Here is a 23,838-nt window from a genome sequence, read left to right on the forward strand (position 1 = left end):
TCTGTGCTCTTTAGATCAAGACTATGTTTTTTTGCAATAATCACAAGGGGATTTCTTGATATTTTTCAAATTGAAAGAGGAAGATGAAACAATGTTTCCATATTCAATTATGAGTTACTTGTAATAGAAAGTTATCCGTCTTCCCCACCATCAGCCTTACACAGACAAAACTAAAATAGTTATTTTTAAAAGAATCTGCAAATTTAAAATTGCTCTTAGTAAAAATGATTGCTCCCTAACCAAAAGAATGCTATCACAAGAGCAACAGTGCACTTCTTTTCAAGCATATTTAAGGACATGTTCATTTCAAAAAACACTTAATTTTCAGTATGGTTCTATTTTCACAAATAGCATTGGTTCTGATCTACAAAAAAACCCAAAACAAAACACCACACGTGACAGCCATAGTAAGGAGCAAAGACAATATGGGAAAACACTGCTGGAACGATCCTCCTTTTAATTCTCCCTGCATCTTCTAAATGAAGATGTTCAGACAAATCCATCATACTTCCGTTATACAACTCATCAGAAAATCCGGAGGGTTAGTGAGATGGATCAATTTCACAGTTTCTTGTCAGTTATTCAGGGTGAATCTTTTAAGTCATCATCACTACCTCTTTGAATAATTACCAAAAGAATATTAAAAATTTAACTTCCAATACCATCACTGATAATAGTAACTCCAGGAAAATAATTATATTCAGATAGTTTTCCAGCTTCCAGGGGGCGGGGGGGAGGGAAGAAAAAAAAAAAAAAGGCAAAAAAAATTGGTTTTATGGGTTAGAAACTCCAAAAGTCTTTCAGATTAGTGTCTTTGTGTTACTAATAAATTTAATGGCAACCAGTATATTAAGCAAAATTTTCTACCATGACTTTTACAGCTTCCAAAGACATCAACACATATCAATGATGTTTATAAAGCAGCTATCTTCTTATCTGTTTAGTTTTATGAACAGTTACTGCTTTCTTGTCAAGATTCATTAGCATAGATAGTTTAAGTATTTATATACTGCAGAACTAAACATTGAATCTCTTTCGTCATTCAACACTCAGTTAATTCAAAGTCATTTTCAAGTCACACTGCATGAAATCAATTTACAAGTTATTTTGGTAACTGTACTGGTCTCTGCTACAACTGACTGCAAGTGCAAGAATACCCTCTTGTGGTTACACAGAGCTCAGCTGCACCATATATATATCATGCAGTACCACATATATTCCAAGATTTAAACTATAACCATTCCATAAAGTCACAGATACTAAACACCTAAGCATTTCAAAAGCTCCTTAACTGGACTTTTTCTTAATTTGCTTCCAACAACAGTGAATGAGACATTACCTCTAATTTGTGTGGTGCATCGTCAGGTAAAGAGACAAAAACGAAGTCTTCAATGGTTTTAGGTTGGTTTGTTTTAGATTTAGAGTTTTGCAAGAGGAAAACTTGATCTCGTGCTTGAAGTGGAGAGCCTTCAAATGTGCACATCTGGTTCTGAAGGAGTTTCTGCAGTTTTCTTTCTTTCCGTATGTCCTTTGCTTTTCGACACGGTGGCTTGCTCAGATCAGCCCCTTTGCCTGCAAGGGCACAAGCAAAGAATTAAACACCACATTTTGCAATAAACAAGTAGTTCTTACATAATCACTGAAAAGAAATGGTTAAAATCACCATTAATTGCAGACCGTAGTCTGAACATAATATGTCTTTCCCATTTACAACTACCAACAACGCCTGATGTCAAGCTAAGTTGCAGCAATTTTTCCTCTACAGCTGTTCAATGCAGCACTTTAATATGGAAACACCTTGACCATGATTGCACTCCAGAGCCAAGGATATATTTAAAAACTAAAATGAAAAGACTTCCTGCTAAGTCTGTCCTTAAATCATTTTGCCACATCCAACCCCTCAGAAACAAAGAAAAGCTCCTGTTTAATGTATGGTATGATGGTGTACTACATCCAAACAGCTACAGGATCAGCTTGAAATACTGAAAGGGAAAAAAAACACAACCACAAAACCTCGCGGCCAAATTCAAAGAGAATTGTTCTACTGCATTGAAAACCCAGGTGGCTACACAACAGCCTCCTGTAGAAGGCACACACACACACACAAAAAAGCATTTATTTTTTGTCACCTGGAGTCCTTATGCAGTACAGAGAAATGCTGCCGATGCCAGCGCCATTAGTGCCGATGCTACTAACATCACACAAAAGAAGAGTAAAAGGCCACATAAGCTTACATCTTTGCTTAAAATTATATTCAGATTGCCTGGTTTTACTAATCGATTCACTTTTATCAATTTACCTCCATCTTTAACAGATCAACTGTTTATAATGTTCTATTTGTGAAATGCTATTTACTTAAAAGAGAAGTCAAACCTAGAAAACAAATGGATCATCATGGAAAATTGTAATTAGTACTACAAGAACTTAAAGGAATATAAATCCAAAGACGTGCACAAATAAAAATGCAGAGTGGTCCAAATTCCTCAACAAAGGGACCAGACTAATTTTAAATTTAGAACAGTAACGTAAGATAGAAGTCAAGACATAAGAATGCCAGTACTAGAAAAATTAATACAGAATTTTCTTCAACTAAAAGAAGGGGGGGGGGAAAGAGGGGGAAGATAAGATGGCTGGTCCCCATGCTACCAACCAATGCACTGAAAGGATGGTTACCAAATTAATCATCTACTTACAAGTAGCAATTTTCCTAGACAGTATTATTTTCATCAATACCGATTGTAAATACATAAATTCAAATTTGTAAAAAATCACAAAAAGCAAGAAACATTTTTGTAACACTCTCAGTGCTGCCTGTCATCTTTCCTTAAGTTTTGTACATCATTGCTGGCTATTCCATGTAGCACACAAGTAACTGAACAGCATACCTCACCCTAGAAGCTGTGTAAGAGCTCTATCCTGGAAACAGTGGTGGGACAAATAATCAATTTTCAAGGAATACCTGTCTCAGCCTGGCAGGTGCTGTTGCAAGTTCCATAGAAAGGGAAAGTTGCACTCAAAATTTCATCAGCAGCCAGCTAATGTAATACAAAATAACTCAAATTCTCCATTTTTTATTACTTTTTTTTTTTTAAGGCAGTGGTAAATGAGTTGGAGGCCAAAAAAAGAGCCGTAATATTAAAAAAATTGAGAAGGAGAGGAAGAGTGGAAAAAACTACTCACCTATAGGGAAATACAGTCATATATCTTGCACAGAACAAAAACTGTAACAAATATTATGACAAACTGCTGAATAAGTCTTTTATGCCATTAGCTTTCTCCTGAAATCCATGTATTTGCAAAAGACACACTGGCAACTTTTGAAAGGCTTACCTTTTCAAATGGGAAAGCACCCTGAACAGTGAGGTGCTTTCATTTGAAGCATTAGGAAGAAGACACATTTCCAACTCTGTTAATATTTATAAGAAATAAAGAAGAATCCAAACCCAGCCTTAACTACAGCTTAGCCCACTTTACTCTCTTGGAGGCCTGGAAATTACATGGAAATTGTTTTTTCCAGAACTCCTATGAAAACTTAGTTAGAGCTTTCTCTCGTCCTCTTTCTTCTTACTAGTAACTTATCAGTCAAAAGTGACATCTTTCTTGTCCTCTACCGGCTTCAATCCTTCCCATGGACAATGGGAACAGTGATATCCTTCTTCAGACTGGAAATGGTGAGAGCACTGACATTTTAAAAGCTCACTGATGTGTTTAAGAGTCACTTCACCTGCAAAGAACTGCAGCCCTCAGAGCTGCTGCCTGCATCTTTCTTTACCAATAGATACACCATAGAAATTGTCAAAATATTTTATCAGTAAGGCTGTAAACTATTCTTTTTAATGTGCATACCATACTGAATTTACAGAGTTTATAAGTGCAATCCTGGGGCAAGTTAGCAGCAAGCTCTTCATGGCTCACCCAGAAAAGTCCCAGCCTGGTTCTGCCATGCAGACTCCATGACAACTGAAATGTTGAGAGCATCTCAGGGACCTGGAAAAGGAGCTAATACCACTTTGGCACTCTTCAGACATCCTACAATTGCACTAGCAGATTTTATGATGGAGTGTTCTCACCTCTCAGCTAAGGTTTTTGAGTATGTTTCATCCATACAGCTAAAACTATTCACCAGAAAAGGACAAATATTATGAGGAAATTACAGACATTGTGTGACTTGTCCATGAGCAAACAAGTCAGAGGAAGAGTTTATTTAAAATACTCATGATACATTTGAAGCATGTTTGAGTACTTCATCTGTATCAGGATCTGTTTCATGTCTCTGAGTGTGTATTAATATTAAATATGATCTTCTATAAGCTGTAAGTTAGCAAGAAAAACTTCTTAAAACAATGAATGTGCATATAGACATAAGCAAACCTTCTTTTCTATCTGAAACTGTGCAGAAACAGCCCATTATTCCTACAGGACAATGACCTGTTTTGTTTATAAAGGAATAAAAATGCAATTAAACAATCTTATTACGGAATAAGTCTACATTTTCCAAGACGAAAACTAAACATCTTTCTATCTGGAAAATTTTAAACTGAATTCGACCTGTGACACCACCTACCCTTAAAAAAATTAAGGACAAATTAAATAAGCTTTCTGATGCATTTATTATTCACTTTCATATTTAATTTAAAACCTCCAGAAAGAAAGAAGCACACTAATGCATATTTCTCCTCTATAAAAGTAAATCCCCATTTTCTGAAATAGAGTACAAACAATGTTTCAGGCTTTCTTTATGTGCATTTCTAGTGTTTCAAGTTTTACCCAATGTTATTCTTAACATAACTGAAGATCATACCTCACCTTTTTCCAAACAATGGCAGGTTTCCACTAATAATTTACCCAAGACTGCCATCTGCTGTCAATATCCACTTAGTTTGCTTCCAAAATGAAGTTTACATAACCCAAAGTTTGTCATCAAATATTATAAAAACAAGAGGGTTTTGAAAATTTGCACAACAACTAGAAGTTATATAAACTATAAACTATATAAGAGCTATACCAGTTTTAACTGCATTTTATAAAATCAAAATATAAAATACAATCTTAAAAATTCTGGAATAGTTTTCCAGGAAGTAGTGCTTCTATGCAGCACTACTGGTTTTCTGATCAAGCATTTCTGAAAACTTTCCTTTCTGTTTAGATGCCAAATTGCTTGTTAAACTGGTGAAAACTTGATCCAATTGGAATGAGTGTTCATTAAGGAAAAAACAATATTATTTTACTTGAAATTAGCCACCCTAGAAGGAGACAAAGATCTTTGTGAAGGAAAAAGTACTTTGAAGTTCTCATAAATACTGGCACAACACGTAATAGGCAAGTGAAATTAGGAATTAGTATGACATCCCAACACACGCAGAAACTCTAAAGTATCGAGTCTCTGCTAGGATTTTAACTAACATTACTCGCCATGTATTGGCTAACTGTAATTCAGAAAATACCCTTTATTTTTCTGAACAGGGCATTGTAGAGGCTATGCAAAACTGGAAACATGACCTGTAAGACAAGGTTGCCTCATCTGCAACCTTTGGGCCACAAAGAGCCTGTCAGCAATACTACCTGCTTTTCCAGTGCAGGTTGTTGGTCAAATGAATTATTCTGGTAATAATCCATCCACCCCTTACCATCTTCCTTCCAGAAATCACCCATGTCCCACAAGAACGCAGCCAGGACACAAAAGAAGCCGCAAGAGAGGCAACCCACAGCACTCTGCAGGCACGTCCTGCTAGCAGTAGTTTCCAGCATTTCTTTTTTCCTCGAGGACCCTCAAGGACTCCTCTGCATGATCACACCACGCAGAGCATCACCCACCAGCTGTGACATATGGTCTTCCCTGTCACAACAAGCTATGTGAAAAGCTTAACAACACTGATTCCAGTTTTTACATTGCACAGATGTAGATTCCAGGCTCTCATGCCACAGCAAGGGGTACCATAACAGCTATAACACAAAAAAGATTACAGTCAGATGACTGACAGTGAGATTATCCTTTTTTAGGGTAAAGATTTCATGTTTGAACTCAGCCCAAAGGCAGCATTTCAGAAATCTTTACAATTACAATACAAAAGCTTGACTGAGGGATAACTTCCATATTGAAAAAAAAGTGACCATACTATTAAAATTAGTATTATACTAAAAATTATTAGTAGTATATTAAAAATGCCACCAATATTCCATGTACTTTCACACAACAGTGTAGAAATGAACAAGCATTTACCTTCAGGTTTTGGCACATGAGAGCTGTAGCATTGTATAAATGCATCAGAAGTAAAATGAGGGAGATCGCTTTACTTCTGGTACATACTTACTGCACTGACTTACAGAAATGTAATATTAAGTCCACAGCAAGAAAAAAAAAGGAGAAATTGCTACAGTTTTTCATAATGTCACATCCTCTAGTGACATTGCTTTTCTAATCTAAAGTTAGCCAAAATCTAAAACAAGGCAAGCTCACAAACAGATAAAAAAGCTCAACTAGAAAACATCATTCTTTATAGAGGACCAGAATCTGTACTTTTTTTTTAAATCAGCAGAAAGCCATACAATTTTCTTTAAGCCTACAAAATAACAACACAACAATACACTGAATGTATTTCCAATGCCAGTTAGATCTGTGGCAAATAGTCTATGAAAGTGTAAAAAAATATAGCCTTAAACAAGTTATTCACAGGGGTGTATTCACAGGGTGTAAACAACACAATTTGTATTATAACAAGATGACCTGCAGAAATATAGAAATGTAAAAACACCACCTAGGGTGTTTTTCTTGGGTCTTAAACTGGTTTCCCACTGCTGCACAAGAGACAAGATTAAGGCTTAACCTAACTCAGCAACTAGCACTCCTGCAGCACCAGCCAGAGCTGTATCCAGCTCTGAGTCTTGCACAACCAGGGAGTCCAATTCAGGGAGTTGGACTTGATGATCCTTATTGGTCCCTTTCAGCTTGAGATATTCTATGATTCTATGAACCATACCTCAAGGTACATACAGCCTGAGTCACTACATCCTACAGAAGAAAGGGAAAGCTGGATGTACATCTTACTCTGCACACAAAAGTATCCCAAACTGGAAACTGGTCCCAATAGCTGATGAGATTCAATCACCTTGACCCATTTGACTGCAATCTAAATAGCTTACAGAAAACTATCAGCTGTAGATACATATTCTCAATAATTAAACTAAAAAAAAAACCAAAACCATAATATAATGAAAATCAATGCAACTTTCAGGAAAAACTAAGAAAACAAGTAACACGTAGCACCTCGCAATTTATACACTATAATTCCATGAATTGGGAAGAGTATAGGGAATAAAAAGAAGCAATTGTTGATTTACTAGGCAAGACAAAAAGAAGGACTTCAACAACAGGCGAAATCATGATAGTATATTCCAATTACTACCAGAAATTTGACTACCTGGCTTAGGTGGTGCATGAACAATTTTAGCCGAATGTGATGGTTCTCCAGGGACTGGTGTGTCTTTATCTGCACATATCTGAAGAGAATCCGATTCCACCTTCTGCACATTCACCTCTTCTTTTGTTTCTCCTGTGTCCTTATCTTCATTCTCCGCCCCCTCTGTGTGATCCACACTCAAGGGAGTCAGTTCGGACTGACTGACATGAGATTCACTTTTGTATGCAAAATTGCACGTGACCACCTCCTCGATATGGGAATCCATAGGCTCGTCTGTAAATAATTAAAAACTGCATGAGTTAATTTCTCCCTGTATAACCACAGCTCACTTTGCACAATTAACATTAATATTAAATTAACTCTTTTCCAATTTTACAACTGTTTTCCAACAGATAAAGTGACTGTTTGCAATAGTCTGAAAACAGAAAGCTTCTTCTATGACCCTGAATTACTAGCACCAACTCATTTATGAGAACAGTTTTATTTTCTCCACTAAAATGGGGCAGGCAACTAATCTCATGCCATAACTTCAAACAAACAACAACAACAAAAAAAACCCCAAACAACCTCACACACACACACATAGACAAAAGAGGCAAATTATAATGATTCAGAACCAACACAACAAGTTCCACCACAACTGAGAACAGCTGGGTTTGGTGTTGGATAAATGCGGTGTGACTGATCACCTGGAAGACAAACCCTCCTTTCCCTGCTTGTTCTTCTTTTTCTCTGCCACCCACTGTCCTGCTTAGTCCTCTCCAGATTATCACTTTTATGACAGAGGTAAAAACAGGGTCTAATCCTCTATGGTGCCCAGCTAGAAAGTAAGTACTTGCCCAAAGATGAAAAAGAAAAGAAGCTGGTCTATGCAAAAAGTAAGGAAACGTATTCTTCAATAGAGCAAGTCAGCTGCACAATTTGGTCTCTGAGCTACATAGTGTTCTTGATTCAAAACACACTGTAAAGACACAACCTACCCAGACCTTTATAAAGGGGTCTCTATACAAAAATCAAAGCGTACTAGCCATTCAATCACTCAAGCAGGTACTTGATCCTCCTTTCAAACATCAGTATTGGTTTTCAAACACTAAGAATTTCTTACCTTCACTCACTACTTTTGAAACATCTCCTTTGGAAATAAATTTCAACATTTTCTTCAGAACTTTCTTGTGAGATTTGGAGGTCTGAAAACACAAAGCCTGGCACCTTAAAAAGAAACAATTATGACCATTTCTTTTGTGAAAGATTATTTCAGAAAAAAAATGTTAAGGAACCACTTTAAAAAATTACACTGTATATGTATTTTCTAATTATTTCTTAAGTTCCCCTATATTAAGTGGTCAAATATTTTATCAACACTTTTGAGTTAATAAACTTATGTTGCCTTGTACTGCATAATATCATTCTTTATGGCATACTTTGTGTGTATTTCGCTATAAGCACTAAAATATGCCACGGTGACCTCAAGCACTGCATAAAAAAGCTTTCCTAGGAGGCTAATACACTAGAATTTTTCACTTATCCATCTCATCAGTAGAGCATTGATACTAACTACTAATGCCAGAAAAGCACATCTACAATTATTCATACCTATTCAACTGACAGCCTCTCTTATTTGGGCTACTAACGCAGTGTTTGTGGGACACAGACATACTGGTTCACCCGCAACCCGTGAGCAAGAGAGAAACCATAGGACTCTTGCTCTGCATTGCAACCCAGAAGCAAAAGGCAAGGGTACACACTTAGCAGATTGCTTACAGGAAAACATCACTGAGCCACTGATGTGCCTGTGCATAAACCCAACAACATATATTTAGTATTCAAAGTCTCATTAAAAGTAGATAAACTTTTCAAGTATGATGTATTTAAAGCAGTAAACACAAATGGTTGAACATATTTGAAGCAGTCAAATCACTTACAGTAGTATATTTTGAGCTTCTTACCTTATCGTGTATTGAGGACAACACGTTTGATTCATGATAGGTTTGTAGACGTATTTTCCACTTCTAAAAATAATAATAAATATGTATTGATTTTTTGTTGCTTGTACTACAAAAATAAATGGAAGACCAACCTTTTTTGTTGAACTAATATCAAAATATTACATGAGGAGTAACAAAAGTCAAGAAGCAAGTTCAGCTTTTTGCTGCTATCCTAAAATACTATCCTCCTAAAACAACCGATTCTTTTCCTGTTCAACAGCGTCACGTTACAAAAAGTTGCAGAGCATTAGACAAATAGTTCTACTTCCATTACTTATGGAAACTAGTTAACTGTTTTCACAGACCTAAATTTTAAATCTGGATTCTCAATTGTATCTAAACTGACAACACGGCTTTGTATTTTCTTTTTAAATTTACCTTCGCCATCCTCTGTCTATGAGATCCTGGTAATCTTGAACCGTCATTGAATGTGCCCACATACCTGAAATAAATAATACAGTAACACACTTGACTGATCACAGTTATGCTTTAAAATACAACAAGTTCTACAGAAATATTACTGTAAATCTGAGTAGCTAGTGGCGACTTTCAAATAGATGTCTTTCAAGGATTTGGCATACTCATAAATGTCATAAATTACTGATTTCAACACCCTCATTAAGAGTAAAACAAAACCAAAGCCAACATAAATCTTGGGATGCAATCAACTATATTGCTCTGACTGTACAAGTTAAAAGTTTACCTCTCCACTTGCTATCCTTCCCAGAGCTACACCAACAAAATAACATAAAACTGCTCCTTAATTTCGTTAAAATCACTCGGAAACACTGGGCCACAAGAACTCTTCTGAGAGGCGCTGAAGCTGACACAGACCATTCCCAGGGACCCCTCGGAGAGCAACTGCCCAGGCGGCTACGGAGCTGAGCAGAGCTCAGGGACTGTCACCTCTGCCAGGCAAAGGAACATAGCCCACTTCCCGTTGAGCTGGCCTAAGTGAAACTTGTCTAGCCACACCACTTGTGTAGCCATCGAGCCTTGCCAGGCAGACGCTCTTATCTGCGGGTGAACCTGGACTGTCGCTGGAGCCAGAGGGTCAGGCACGGCAGTTGCACCTGAGAAGTAAAACTGTACCGAGAGAACGCTTAGGGCGAGATCCTAACTACATCCTTAGTTAGGGTGCATATAGTATGACAGTACTCATCAAAACATTTCACCCTTTACACAGCTTTCCCGTTATTTTTGATGGTTTGCCCTTAGGCTGGAGAAGTACTCTATAAAACCAGCCCCTGAGGCGAGGTTTCCCGGTGAGCCCGTGGCCTCCGGCTGCCCCGGCCCCACACCGACCCCGCCTCGCTTCGCAGGCTGCCCCGGGAAGCCGCGCTGCCCGCCCCCCGCAAGCCCGGCGTAAGGGCTTTCGGGCGCTCCCCGGAGGGCAGGGCGGCTGCCCGCTCCGCAGGACAGACGCGGGAAGGGCGGAGGCTGCTGCCGAACCGCCGCCTCTACCCGCCGCTCGCAGGCCTCCCTCAGCCCCACCGGCACCAGCCAGGAGCAGCCCCGTAGCCTCCAGCCGCCCCCTTCGCCGGCAGCACCGGCGCGGCCCGGCCCGCTCACGGCTCCCCTCACAGCCCGCCCGGCCGCTGGCCGCACCATGGGAGAGGTTGCCGGTCTCGTTCTTGCAGTAGCCGCAGCGGTAGCCATCCTCTCCGCCGAAGTACTCGACGATGCTCGGCGAGCTGTCGGCCGCCGCCATCTCCGCCGGTGACCCACCCGCCCTGCCCCGCCGCCCGGCTCAGGACAGCACCCTGCCCGCCGCCCCACACGGCACCCCGGGACGGTCGGAAACAGCCGCCGCCATCTTTACTACAGGCAGGGCACGGGCAGCGCCCACAGGAAGCGGCGGCCCCGCCATGTTTACCGCGGGCAGCTGCGGCGGCTTCCCCGCACGCCCCGGCAAGCTCCCCCATCTTTAGTGAGGGCGGCCGCGCTCCCCTGCCCCCCGGGCGCGGCTCCCGCCACAGGAGCCCGGGCAGCCCCGTCCCGTCCCACCTCCTCCCGCTTACCGGCGGAGACCTTGCCCCGCTCCGAGGCGCAGTAGCCGCAGCGGTAGCCCTCCTTCCAGCCCTTGTACTCCACCACGGCGGCAGGCATGGCGCCCGCCGCCGCGTCCCTGCCCCGCAGCGCCCCGCCCGGCCGCGGCCCCGCCGGGACGGAGCAGGGAGGAGGCTGCCGCCTTCGGAGGTGCGGGCGGTGCCCGGGCGGGCGGAGGAGGCCTCCCCCGTTCGCTGGAGTTGCATGAACACACAGCTCTCGGTTGCGTTGCAGATGTCGGAAGATGATCGAACTCTGTTTTCGCATACCCTCATAGCCCGACCACATTTCATCACCCCCCAGGAACGTGCCCTAACAGTGGTGCTAGCAGCAGGGCAGCGGCTCCCTTGGTACCCAGCACCTCAGCTGCTTGATCAGAAACCCTGCCTAATGACAGAAGGAAGGAAGAAATCCTAAAAACTCCAGAGACAGTGGTCCTCCGAAGAGCATTTTCTGGAGATGGAGCTAGACTTACTTCATTTCGGAGAAAACAGCTGTCCTGCCTAAGTTACAAGACCAAATACACATGATGGACTTAGGAAAAAAGAAAAGGAAGGAGGAATTTTTATCTGTAGTTGAGACCAAATTTCCAAACTCAAACCTTGATTTCCAGAAGAGAAAGAACAGAAAGACAGTATCAATTTCTCCTGCAGCACCCAAGATCATCTAGATAACAAGATTATCACAGCAGAGATGGTTAACCATGTAAATTCCACTTGCAGGCTGCTACTGCGGAGAGACAAGGGATGAAAGAAGGGGGATAGCATTTCCTTTTTATGAAAGCTTCTAAGTGTCAGTAAACTTTATATAAAGTAGTAAACTAAGCCATAATAAATAGAAAGTATATGGTAATAACCCTGTGACAGGTATAAACAAGACAGCTTATATAAAGTGTCAAGATGTTCCCATAAAAATAAATTTTATTTTACAATATATACATATAAAAACTTTTCTGAAGGAAACATTTTAAAATATTTTCTTTAAGGCACCTAGGGGGAAAAGGAAAAAAGAGAAAACAATAAGACAATATGCATTAAGATTTGAAACTTACCAAACAACTGTGACAATAAAATAATTCAACCCTATCGTTTAAAGGATTTTAGAGGGAACCACGCTGTCTTCCTTTCCTGCTTCCCTAAGTCCTTCTTCAGGCTACTCTCCTAACAACATCAGCTGTCAGTAGGTTAAAAAAAAAAAGTACAAAAACATAGCTATGATTCTTCACAGCACTGCATTCCAAATACAAGTATAACGTTCCAAAAACTAACTCAAGTATATCACTTAACTGACCATCAAATGTAAAAATAAAGTTTTTTTCAGTTAATTACTGTGTAGAAGAATAGATTACATTTTATTCCATGAAGAGATCAAGAATATAGAAATGTTCCAGACGTTATACAGCTACACTGCTTATAGTTTTTCTACATTTGTAAGTCACAGGTAGTTTCCCTGCAGTTCTGCCACATGCATAAGGAATTCATGCACTGTATCCTTATTTAGTTTGATTTATTAAAAGAACTTACTTGAAGAATTAAGCTATCTCCATTTCATCTTCATTTCTATGATAAGGTGAGCTAATCATGGGTTCTGTTATTTCATATGTTTCTACGATCTCCTGGTTAGAGATGACAAGAGTATTTAAGTTACAAGAGCTGAACTATTTCAATTTAATTGCAGTTACCACCAGGTAAGTAATAAAGTTTCTCATACTAAAGCACTATTTCAAATTACTGAGTTTCTTCTGCACATTCTGAGAACCTTCCCAAAGGAGAAGAGTTGTATGTGCTAAAAACTACTTTTTGTCTAAGATTTATTACAAACAGCAAGCAGGGAGGAAATTGCATGGAGAACTTCCCCTCTAGAAGCAAGTATTGTATGTAAGGGAAGAAACAGACTCCACACTTATGTAGTCCTCACATAAAACAGTAAAGGCAAGTCATTGCACATCTTAAAAGCACTTAAATTGACCAGGCTTCAAGGATCAAAGATGAAGTTGCTATCCCAATTCTCAGTTTTCTTGCAGTTAAAAGCATTCATTAGATTTGTGATTGTTCTGGAATCCATAAAATTAAATGTAGTGATAATATATACAGGAACACCTAGCCCCATCAGAGTACACAACAGCACAGCTCTCAGATGCATTCTTACACTTAAGGAAAAAAAAATTATTCAAAAGTATCAAGTGCTCTCTATTATACCTTCCATTCTTGATGGTTCAGAGAGATGACAACCTGGTTCCGTGCTCCAGCACTATGGTCATCCTCTCTTCCCTCATTGTCTTTTGAAGGCTCTGTTCAAAATACAGTATTTGCATAGTCTTTACACTTGTAAAGTCAGTTTCCTCCAGGAACACAAAAGCTTCACCAAAAGCAAATCAATTATACATGCTCCACTATGCTAGTCTCTATCAATAGCCTGTACCATATGCTTCTTAAGAAATTTCTTTAGTCTTACCTCCTAAAAATTTAGAAACTAACATTTTCCAGAGTCCCAGAAGGATCTAAGTATTTAATCCTTTATGAAATCCCACCAAAGTCTGTGGGAATGAAAGACCTTGTATGTAGGATGGCATTTCCTTTTCAACTGTTTCAAAGTTGCAGCACTTCCCAACTCAGATAAACAAAGGAGACTTCTTGCACACAAAAATATCTTTTCTCGGCAAAGTGTAACTATGTTCATATACTTATTAGCGAAAATATCACTTAAAAGGAAAGGTAATAACCTTTTATTTCTATTAATAGAATTAATTTGTATAGATCAGCATAATGGCCTTTTTCCATATTTTGATATTTAAAGAGACTCAATCCTTTCAGTTCCTCTCATAAATCTCTTATGCCTTCAATTACATTCACCGCATATCCCCAAATCTCTACTCTTGCAGCTAAAAATATACCTAAAACTTGTGAACACATAAGATGTAGCTACTTTTCAATGTTGTAACAAAAAACAATCATAGTCTTTTAAAGCTAGATTTTACCTATTATTGGCAATTCATCGTCATCCAGCTTTAATCTTGCAAAACCATCCTAAAAGACAGTAGGATTTAAAGTTTCAGAAATTAGAGCTAATTAGGATAATGCACTGAGATTTCATATTTTTAATTAATATATTACATAATAATAAACAGGTACATCTATTGATAAAGAATCTTAATTGGCATACCAAATAAGAAAAATTATTTAAATATAGCACTTATTCATAAAGAATGCAGCTGATCTAGGACAGTTGGTAACTGTTGGATTAAAAAACATTTGTTTTATTAAAAATCATTATTATTCATTAAATATACTTGAGTCAACCCTTCATACTCACATCACTATTCACTATAAACCTGAATTTAGTCAGAATGTATTCGTAAGCTTTTCTTTTCCTAAATTAATTTTATTTATTAAAGTATGGTTGGACGTGCAAATCTACAGATTCGAAAAGAACATAAAACATTACACTGAAATACTTTCCGACAACATCAATAACTCTTCTGTACTCTGTGACTACTCTTCTATAATCTAATGTGAGCTAGAATCCCTTTTTGAAAACTGTGTTGATAGCAAAAATTTCACTATTATTTTGTTGGTAAACTGACTGTAATAGAAAAATCCAATTAAAAAAAAAAAAAAATCAGTCTGTTAACTCTGTTTTCTTTTTTATTCAATTACCAAAATATCATAGAAAACAAATTAGGATTCCTAATATTTAAATCCTAATCTATCAATATTGAAGCCATAAAAACAACAAATCAATATTTCTAGATAATTCCAATATCTAAAATAAGATTTCAAGAACATGTCATGCCTTACCCTTATAATGAAGGACACATGAAAGATGTTTTCCACAGTGCGTGCAAAAGAGTTTGGATCAATCACAAGATCAAAGAAGGAAATAGGCGTATCAGCTAGAGATGCAAAAATAGGTTTGTTAAAAAAAACTAAACAGGTGGTATACACAGAGCTAATATATGTAAACACAAACTTAAGAAAGTCAGTACCCCTTTTAAAAGCTAACTGAATGTTTATGTCAATTTAGTTACAGTGCTGAATTCCCAGCTGCCTGCAGAAAGAAACAAAGTTTCTAGAGAATATTATTTTCTTCCATCTTTTGCCACACACATATACATACACAGTTTGATTGCCTTCTAAAAAATGGCACGCTCTAATAAGAGGGAGACAGTAGGATTTAAATTTACTTTGCAATCAAACAGCAACGGATTAGTGTTCATTAAAAATACAGTCAGTATATATCCTTCAACATAAAGATATCTACTTGCAAACTCCACCTAATTCCATTTCTCTAGTGTATCTACTCTTAACTGTAAAAGATTAAGAGTATTCATTTTCTCAAGTTAATGCCTTAAAAGCTTAATTGAATCATACTTACGATCATTTTTAAAATGAGTTTGCAATAATCCCAAGATCCTCTCTACTTCTTTTTCTGTAGCTTCCTGATGAGACTCCTCCATTTTTTTTAACTGGAAAAAAGAAACATAGTTTCACCTCAACTAACCACTGTGGTAAGACAAGACTATGAAAAGGGCCTTTTATGAACATGACACAAAAGATAAGTTTTTCTCTCTACGCCACATGTGCACAGTTACAGACACACTTAGGCAAACATGAGAGAATTTACGAAGTGCTTTAGGAACTAATTCCCATCTTACAACATCAAGCTGAAAGGCCACAGGTTGTATGTTTTGAGCCTATTTAGAGGTCTACGCTTACTTTCCAATAGTTCTGTGGAATTGGGTTACCCCTAGTGGTACATAGTCTGTGAGTTTACCAAATAAGTTTGTTTATAAGCGTAGAAGGGCAGTTCATTAAGATCTTTAACTTCTTTCAGAAAAGGCACCTAAGTGTACATGTAAGAAACGTCACGGCATGAAGTTTGACACGATCAAAGGACAGGATTATTGTGATTTTACAGATTTGTTCATTATCTGTAAAGCAGGGCACTCCAAATCGTCCTTCAAGTACTGTCATCAGCAGAGCACCAAATCACAAATTTCAAGCGCATTCTTCAGTAACCTGTTTGCTGTTCCGCTGAGCTAACACTTTCCCTTTGACCATCTTGCAATAAAGCAAGCTACAGAAACTTTCACACATAACTATGTATCTAACACAGATTAACATGTGTGCTGATCAGCAGTGTTTACCTAAGCAAACCACAAAGAGCAGTCACTTCTGGAAGCAACTCTCAAACCTTCCAGCTCCTCTTCTTCTCAGTACAAACTGTATCAGAATACTTTCTATCACTATTTGGATTATTATGAAGTAGGCTGTATTTAAAAAGACATACTCAAGATTTTGCCTCTATGTACTGGCATTATCAGCCAGAAGTTCCCCATAACAACATGGTTTATTTTTTCAAATTTCAAATGTAAGCCTCCCTGTAAGTATTCTCAGACTTTTGCCTTTCTGCCAGAGTAAGACGGAAAGAATAGGGAAACAGAAAGCAGGGAAAATAGTGGTTAAGTGAGCTAATAAGTTTGCTGCCATTAACCACATTTCTGTGCAAATGCCACACACTGTTAGACACTTTTTAAATAAAAGTTGAAAACACACTAACGTAAAGAAGTTTCTTGTTTCCTTCCAAAGCAACGAGCGTCAGAGCAAATAAGCTAATTTGAACTTGAAAAATCAGTCTGTAAATCCTATTTCTGAACTTGAAATCAGTCTGTAAATTCTATTTCCTTCCACTCAGTGAAATACTGCAGTCCATACAAAACAAACCAAGAAACCTAGTAATGAAGTCCGAATCCTTCAGTACCAAAAGGTTCATAACTACAAAACCCAAAACAACACGAACAGAAAGATTTAAAAGTCACTTGTAATAGCTACGCCATAACAAATCGTTAATAAAGATAACACTTCACAAACCTGAGCAGGCATTGCCCGTCTTTCTTCTCTTCCTGTAGCCTTTTTCTGCCTCTCAATCCGTTGCCTTGGTACAGGAGGATCAGACTTGAAAGATCCTAACCTAACCAAAACAAAAAGAACACATATATAGAAATATGTTTTACATTGTATGCTAAGAAATCTAGACACTGAGCAGTTGATCTCCTGATAAAAGTGCAAAGTAATGACTGATATCTAAAAATAAAGCCTCATCACATTAAGAGATCTCTGTAAACAACCATCCCCAAAAGTTGCTCCCAATATATGTTGGCAGCCTCATACCAGAATTATCAACAGATGTATAAAATCTGATGCAATTATTCCAACTTTTTTTTTCACTGAAAACTTTAAATCTACTTTTCTTAAAACTAGTTAAGATATGAAACAGATTATATGGTTCATATCCTTCAATATCTCCATTTGAATTTATTACAAACTTCTCTGCCTGAAAACTCTCTCCATACAATATTTATCTCTTTTGCATCTATTGTTTAGTTTCTGTAAGTTCAGGTTTGCAGCAAGTTTTTTTAAAAAAAAAAAAAACCACAAATTTTAAAAATACAGTCAATCAATAGAACGTTCAGTACACTACAAAGGGATCCAAAGTTTCTCATCAAACAACGTGTGTGTAACATACGTGCCAGATTTAAGCACTTTCTTGAAGTGCTTACCTCTCTCCATTGACTATATAAGGAACTTAGGCTCCTAACTTTGGTTGCCTTGAATCTCCACCAAGTTAGATGCCTAAAGGAGAGAGTGTGAATTGAGACTCAATTCAAGTTAGTTCAGCAGGTACCCAAAAATTCTGCAGCACATATTTTTCCCTATCTTGGGTGAGTTGCAACTGCTCAATTTCAAAAGTCACGGACTGACCATGAAAAAAAAAACAACTCAGGCCTCAAATAAGAATAGATGGCATCAGAAATAAGTAGTTCTTTTCCTAAACTGAGAATGACACTTTATTATCTAAAATTAACACTTTGGGAATATTCACACATCCTCCATCAAAAGAAGCTCATCATTACTTAAGATTTCAAAATGCAACTAATGAGAAAAAAAGTCTTTCTTGCAGTCAGTTTTATCTTAAGATCATAAAAATGATTGCAAAATATACTTATTGTTTAGAGCTTAAAGCTTGAAAGTGCAAACACAACTTTGAAATATCTCAATTAGCTATCCAACATTAAATATCACATACTGTATGATCAAATTATTATATTCAGCAACTTTCTTACAATTACAGTGATACTTATTGGGGGGGTGGAACAAGTGTAAAAGCATAGGCAACTGAATAATATTCTATCAGCTTTACTGTTGACAATTTAATTGAGCTAAATCCTGCTATTGTAGGCTGACTTTATGAGAGACTTAAATTGGAGTGTTGTCTATAAGCCAGGTGACTAAGGGTCATTTGGCAGCAGCTAAAAAGGCTCCTACTAAATGGGTTGCCTGAGCGTAAGGAGAGATGACGCTGATTCTACATAAGGCCTCTTGCCAGTAATCAGGTGATTTCTTCTGAAGGCAGAGCCAGAAAGCAAGATTCTAAAAGACAACCCATTAACACAGACATACAAGAAGAACTGTAGGTCTCTTCATGATAATACAATCATCAGGTAAAAGATATAGACTCAGACAGACTGATCTTCCATAACTGTCTGGGAAAGGAAAAACAAACAAACAAACAAACAGGTTCCTCTATTCATGATTCTGGTTGCAGCTTGTACAGGGAGAGAAAGATGAGGAAAGAGTCAGCTTTTAAAGGAAAGAGGATCACTTCTATTGGTTTTGGTCTGAAACAGGTAAATCAAGAATACCTTACTATGTCTACTAGATACAAGTGATATTAATTTGTAGCCAAGCCAAAAAAAAAAAATCAAAGACAGAAATGCTATGAAATATTTGGGAGACAAGGAGTTCACTGTACCGTAAGAACAGAGACCACACAGAAGTTCTTGTTTGACACTCTGTGACCTGAGATTAAACTCTATTCAAGCCCAGGCATTAAAGATAAGAATCAGTTAAGGCCATTAGCTTGTGCTGCATTATATACTATTTCCTTAAATAAACTTACATATAGTGAAAAGAAGGTGCTCTTCTGAAGTACTTTTCCGTTTCTTCTCCCAGTTTATGCCAGGCATTACTAGGTAAATAGCCACCTGAAATGCCCTCAGAATCACTATGATCTTCTTCTACTTCTATGCGATTTATACCCATGAAGGTTAGCTACAAAAGAAAAAAAAGCAGCAATGAAAATTCACTGAGAGAAAGATCAGTAGATACATTAATGGTGAAATATCGTATTACTGTGTTTGTCCTGCTAGATTAATATTTAATATCACTGCATAAGAACCTTGACTTTCCTGAAGATACTATGAAAACAGAAAAGCACTCACGTAGACTTGTGTTCAGCAAGCATCAGCAAGCAATGAAAAAAAGAGCTATAGGTAAATAACACTGCCTATATTCCAATAGAATTTCAATGATGTATGAAGTAGCAAAGCATTACTTAAATTGTACTATAAAGCTAAGATGTCTCACAGTTTCTGAGCACCACACACTCGTAGGAAGCCTAGCTCCTCAAACACTATAAAACAACTCATTTGGCCCAACCCTGCATCCACCAATCCAGACTTGCCCAGGAAAAACTTCAATAAAACAACTGAACTTGATGGGTTTTTATATTGCAGAGCTCTAGACTTGACCAAAGACTCACACTCCTTAGTAATCTACTGTAACATAAGAGAAAATTTTCAGGGGAGAAGAAAAAAGTCTCCTTCAGAGCTATTCTGAACTGATTCTTCCACCCAGTCACAGTACAAAGAGACAAACATGTCAAGTCTAAAAGCGTGCAAGTAATCCAAAGTCCCATTTCATGCCAGTGACACAAGGCCTTGAGAACTCCATCCAAAAACATATGAAGCAGTGCACAGGATAAAGAAACTACTTAGCTACTGGGAAACTACAAAATAGTGGGTATAAAAAAAGTGCACAAGACTACCCTAAGAGCACGAACTGATTGAACTGTGATAAGGTAGCAGCAAAGCAACAATGGAGAGGGATGTCTGCATTTTAAGTTAGATTTTCCTCTGTGCATATTGGAAATGCCTAATACATAGTTTAAAACAATTAACAACACTAACGTGAAAGTTAATCAAAGAAATTCATAAGAGTGTTCAATTCCATCAGAACTGTCATGTACTGACTGACAATCCGAGGCTTTTATTTTATGATTCTGTAACAAATAGGGCAAACCTCTAGCAAAATTGTTGGCAAATTCAGAGTCTGGAACTTACCAAGTCTTCTGCAAATGCTAGTGAATCAAATGCTGTCATCTCAGAGTGCAACTCATTGGCCTTCTCCTTTCCTAGATTTGATGCTAAGACAAGAAATTGGGCATCCAGCGCAGCCTCTCGTGCACAGGAAACTGTTACAGAAAAGATTTTATGTTAATAATATGAAATTGTCAAAAATATAATAATAAAATTCAGCATACAGACTATTCTGGGTATAGAACTTTGTAAATCATTTTATTCCAATGACCTCTAACACAATTACTTACATAATCCTTATAAGAATATTTGCATTAAAAAAAGAGAGAGAGAAAAGGAGAGGATGACCCTGACAAAGGCAAGCACGGAAAAATAACACATTCTCTTAAAGAATAAAATGCATTTTTCATTTACATGTTTTCCATCTCTCCAAGTGAAATGAACCCCTCTACATTAATATCTTTTCATATGCACTACTTACATATATTGTTCTACAGAGTCAAAGTAAAGCAAGGAGTATTTCTAAGTACAAATAAACACTTAAGTAATTATATTTATTTTCTCTTATCAACTTATTCAAACAATTCCTCTTCAACTAAACATATCTATTTCAAGTTACACTTGAAAGTATAGAAGGCCAACTGTCCTTCTATAGGCCAACTGTCAAGCAAACACCTCTAATAAGGACCACAGAATTTATTTTACCTCCACTGAACAATTTATTGGCTTCTTCCAAAGCTTCTGTCAGTCTGTTGCTTTTTGAACACAAGATATCCTCACGATTTTCTGGGGGGAAGGGACACAAGTGAAATCCTAAATTACTTAAATATAGAAGCATTGAGAAATACATACTTACACCTTAATCAAACCTGGCTAGTTCATAGCCCAAAATAAAGAATGTAGTTATAATACATTAATTGCAAGACTATGTAGGCTCCGTTTTTATTAATGCTTATGCATTAACTCAGTTTGAAGGACTAATTTTCCATTTACTTCAAGGGAATAAGATTTATATGGTTGAATATATGTTAGCAGATCCCAGATTCCTCTTGGTTCCAGTAAAATATCTGTATCTGTGTCAAAGCAGCTACCAGATAACATAGTTTTCTGCATGTTATTCATCTTACCTGTAAGTTATTAAGGATTGTCATAAAAGAAACAAACCAACCCCCAAAAATGCATGCTTGGTGATTTCTGAAAATCGCCATGTCAAACACAGTTACTTATATGTAACAGTATACACATGATTTAACAAGGCTTTCAGATGTTCAATTCTGAACAGCTCACAGCACTGCTTTTAAGGACGTACATCATACTTGATGCACTGACATACCACTATTGTTTTTCTGCATAAACACAGACTGGATCATCCATAAACTGCATTGCATTCTCTTGTAAAACAACCCTATAAATTTAGCAAATATGCAGAAAACAACCAACACCACATGCTGCTAAATTTGGCAGCACTTACTCAACCAACCATTGTTATGCTTTCATGAGAAAAACAGCACACTCCAAACATACACGGGAGAAGTACTGCCACACCTATCTAGAGAGATGCTAAAAATCCCATAGCACTTTCTGGAAAGCCTAAGAATAACTTTCTGGTCCAGGCAGATGCTGGTACCTGCAGTTTCAAATTAAAGCTCAAACACCATGAACGCAAAATTAGAGGCTTTCAGTATATCTCCAGGTCTAAAGCTGATAGTTCCCCTGCATCAGTGCAGTACCACACGTTGCGTGCAGTTAAATCCCTCATAAACTTGCTATCCCTGGGCACGCAAATGCTTCCTGGGAGACAAATTTCGACCTAAGTACAGGCCCAAATTTCAGCAGGAACTTGGAGTTCCCACGAAAGCTTTAAGAGTTGCTCAAGCAATGACAGGCTACCAGCCTGGCACCGAAACCACTGCCCCGGCACCCACCCGCAGCCCCCTGACAGACAAGGAGGCCTCCCCGCCGGCGGAAAGGCGCGCCCGCCCCGGGGCCGGGCACAGGCCGGCGGCCCCCACCGCGGGCTGGGCCGCTCCTGAGGGGAGCCGCACCCCGGGCTTACGCTGCACGCTGGAGATGAGCTCCCGGTACTGGTTCCGGATCATCCTGTTGCGCTCATCGCCGGCGCCCTCGGCGCCCTCCGGTCGCCTGAACTTCTCGCCCGGCTCCTCTCCCTCCTCCCCGGAGGCCGGCGGGCGCGGGCGGCTCGACAGCCGGTGCTGGTTGTGCTGGGGCACGGCGCTGTTGCGAGAGGTGGACGGCAGCGAGAGGCGGCCGCGGTCCGCGCCCGAGCCCCGCGAGGAGGAGCCATCACCGCTCCCACTCGCCTCCGACATCGCTGGTCGGCGCCCCGGGCCTTCGCGAGCCGCTGCGGAAGGCACCACGGCCCCGCAGCCGCCGTTACCGGTCGCGACGGTGGCCCGAGAGGGCCAAACCCGCGGGGAGGGGGCGGGGCGCGGCGGGGAGGGGAGGGGGCGGGGCGCGGCGGGGCGGGGCCAAGGCCAAGCGACCGCTCCGGTCGCTGCTGCTGCTAGTGTTGCTAGTGCTGCTGCTAGTGCTGCTAGTGCTGCTGCTAGTGCTGCTAGTGCTGCTGCTGCTGCTGCTGCTGCTGCTAGTGCTGCTGCTGCTGCTGCTAGTGTTGCTGCTGCTGCTGCTAGTGTTGCTGCTGCTGCTGCTGCTAGTGTTGCTGCTGCTGCTGCTAGTGTTGCTGCTGCTGCTGCTAGTGCTAGTGTTGCTGCTGCTGCTAGTGTTGCTGCTAGTGTTGTTGCTGCTGTTGTTGCTGCCGCCGCCGCCGCCGCCGCCCCGTGAGGTCGCTGCCGGGGCGGGAGACGAGGGAAGCTCGCGGTGCGTGAGCGGGCGGGCGGCCGACAGCTGCCTGCTGCGCGACGGCTGCCTGCTCGTGCGGGCGGCGTCGCCCCCTCAGGGCGCCCGGCGGCGGGAGGCGGCCCGGGCGTCGGCGGCCCCTCGCTGAGGTAACTGCGGCCTCGTAGCGGGGCGGGAACGCAGCGGCGGCAGCGACCACCGCTCGCAGCCCCCCGGCGGTGTCGAGCCTGGCGGGTAGTCGTCCTTGGCTCGTTCCAAAACAAATTGCGCCGAAGTCATTCATTTCGAATAAATCCCCGAAAGTCGGCCGCTGAGGTCGGCTCGCACACGTCCGAGGCGTGACTTTTTACCTCGTGGGGTTAAGCAAGTTTTCTGCTTTTATCTGCTTTTAAAAAGTTGAGCAGAAAAGGCC

At 39.7% G+C, this 23,838-nt stretch overlaps 2 protein-coding genes across 7 annotated transcripts in view; both read right to left on the reverse strand.

The window, feature by feature from the left end:
• The window catches only part of ATE1 (arginyltransferase 1), an 87,659-nt gene extending 75,981 nt beyond the window's left edge, over positions 1-11,678 (reverse strand). For 3 of the 5 annotated variants that reach the window (XM_072869840.1, XM_072869841.1, XM_072869838.1), the window contains exons 1-6: positions 11,012-11,147; positions 9,782-9,845; positions 9,365-9,427; positions 8,524-8,627; positions 7,419-7,691; positions 1,340-1,572 (exon numbers count right to left, since the gene is read on the reverse strand). In XM_072869840.1, the coding sequence (XP_072725941.1) occupies positions 1,340-1,572; positions 7,419-7,691; positions 8,524-8,627; positions 9,365-9,427; positions 9,782-9,845; positions 11,012-11,114 (840 nt within the window). In that variant the 5' untranslated portion in view covers positions 11,115-11,147. Of the gene's footprint in view, positions 1-1,339; positions 1,573-7,418; positions 7,692-8,523; positions 8,628-9,364; positions 9,428-9,781; positions 9,846-11,011; positions 11,148-11,424 lie in introns of those variants that run through there. The other 2 variants (XM_072869839.1, XM_072869842.1) reach the window with 2 other exon arrangements.
• A 656-nt stretch (positions 11,679-12,334) lies between these two features.
• Positions 12,335-23,048, reverse strand: NSMCE4A (NSE4 homolog A, SMC5-SMC6 complex component). Of its 2 annotated transcripts, none has more exons than XM_072869843.1 (11): positions 22,666-23,048; positions 21,315-21,395; positions 20,634-20,764; positions 19,412-19,563; positions 17,323-17,422; positions 15,827-15,917; positions 15,250-15,344; positions 14,430-14,478; positions 13,651-13,742; positions 12,976-13,067; positions 12,335-12,441 (listed from the first exon to the last, which is right to left on the reverse strand). In XM_072869843.1, exons 1-10 carry the CDS (start codon positions 22,937-22,939, stop codon positions 12,984-12,986), a joined length of 1,149 nt encoding a protein of 382 aa, XP_072725944.1. In that variant the 5' UTR covers positions 22,940-23,048; the 3' UTR covers positions 12,335-12,441; positions 12,976-12,983. The 2 variants fall into 2 exon arrangements, with proteins under 2 accessions (XP_072725944.1, XP_072725946.1); XM_072869845.1 differs by lacking the exon at positions 12,335-12,441 and adding an exon at positions 12,463-12,625.
• Positions 23,049-23,838: the final 790 nt, after the last annotated feature.

The sequence above is a fragment of the Ciconia boyciana genome, chromosome 8 (genome assembly GCF_034638445.1).
Source record: "Ciconia boyciana chromosome 8, ASM3463844v1, whole genome shotgun sequence".
In the NCBI taxonomy this organism is placed as follows: Eukaryota; Metazoa; Chordata; class Aves; order Ciconiiformes; family Ciconiidae; genus Ciconia; species Ciconia boyciana.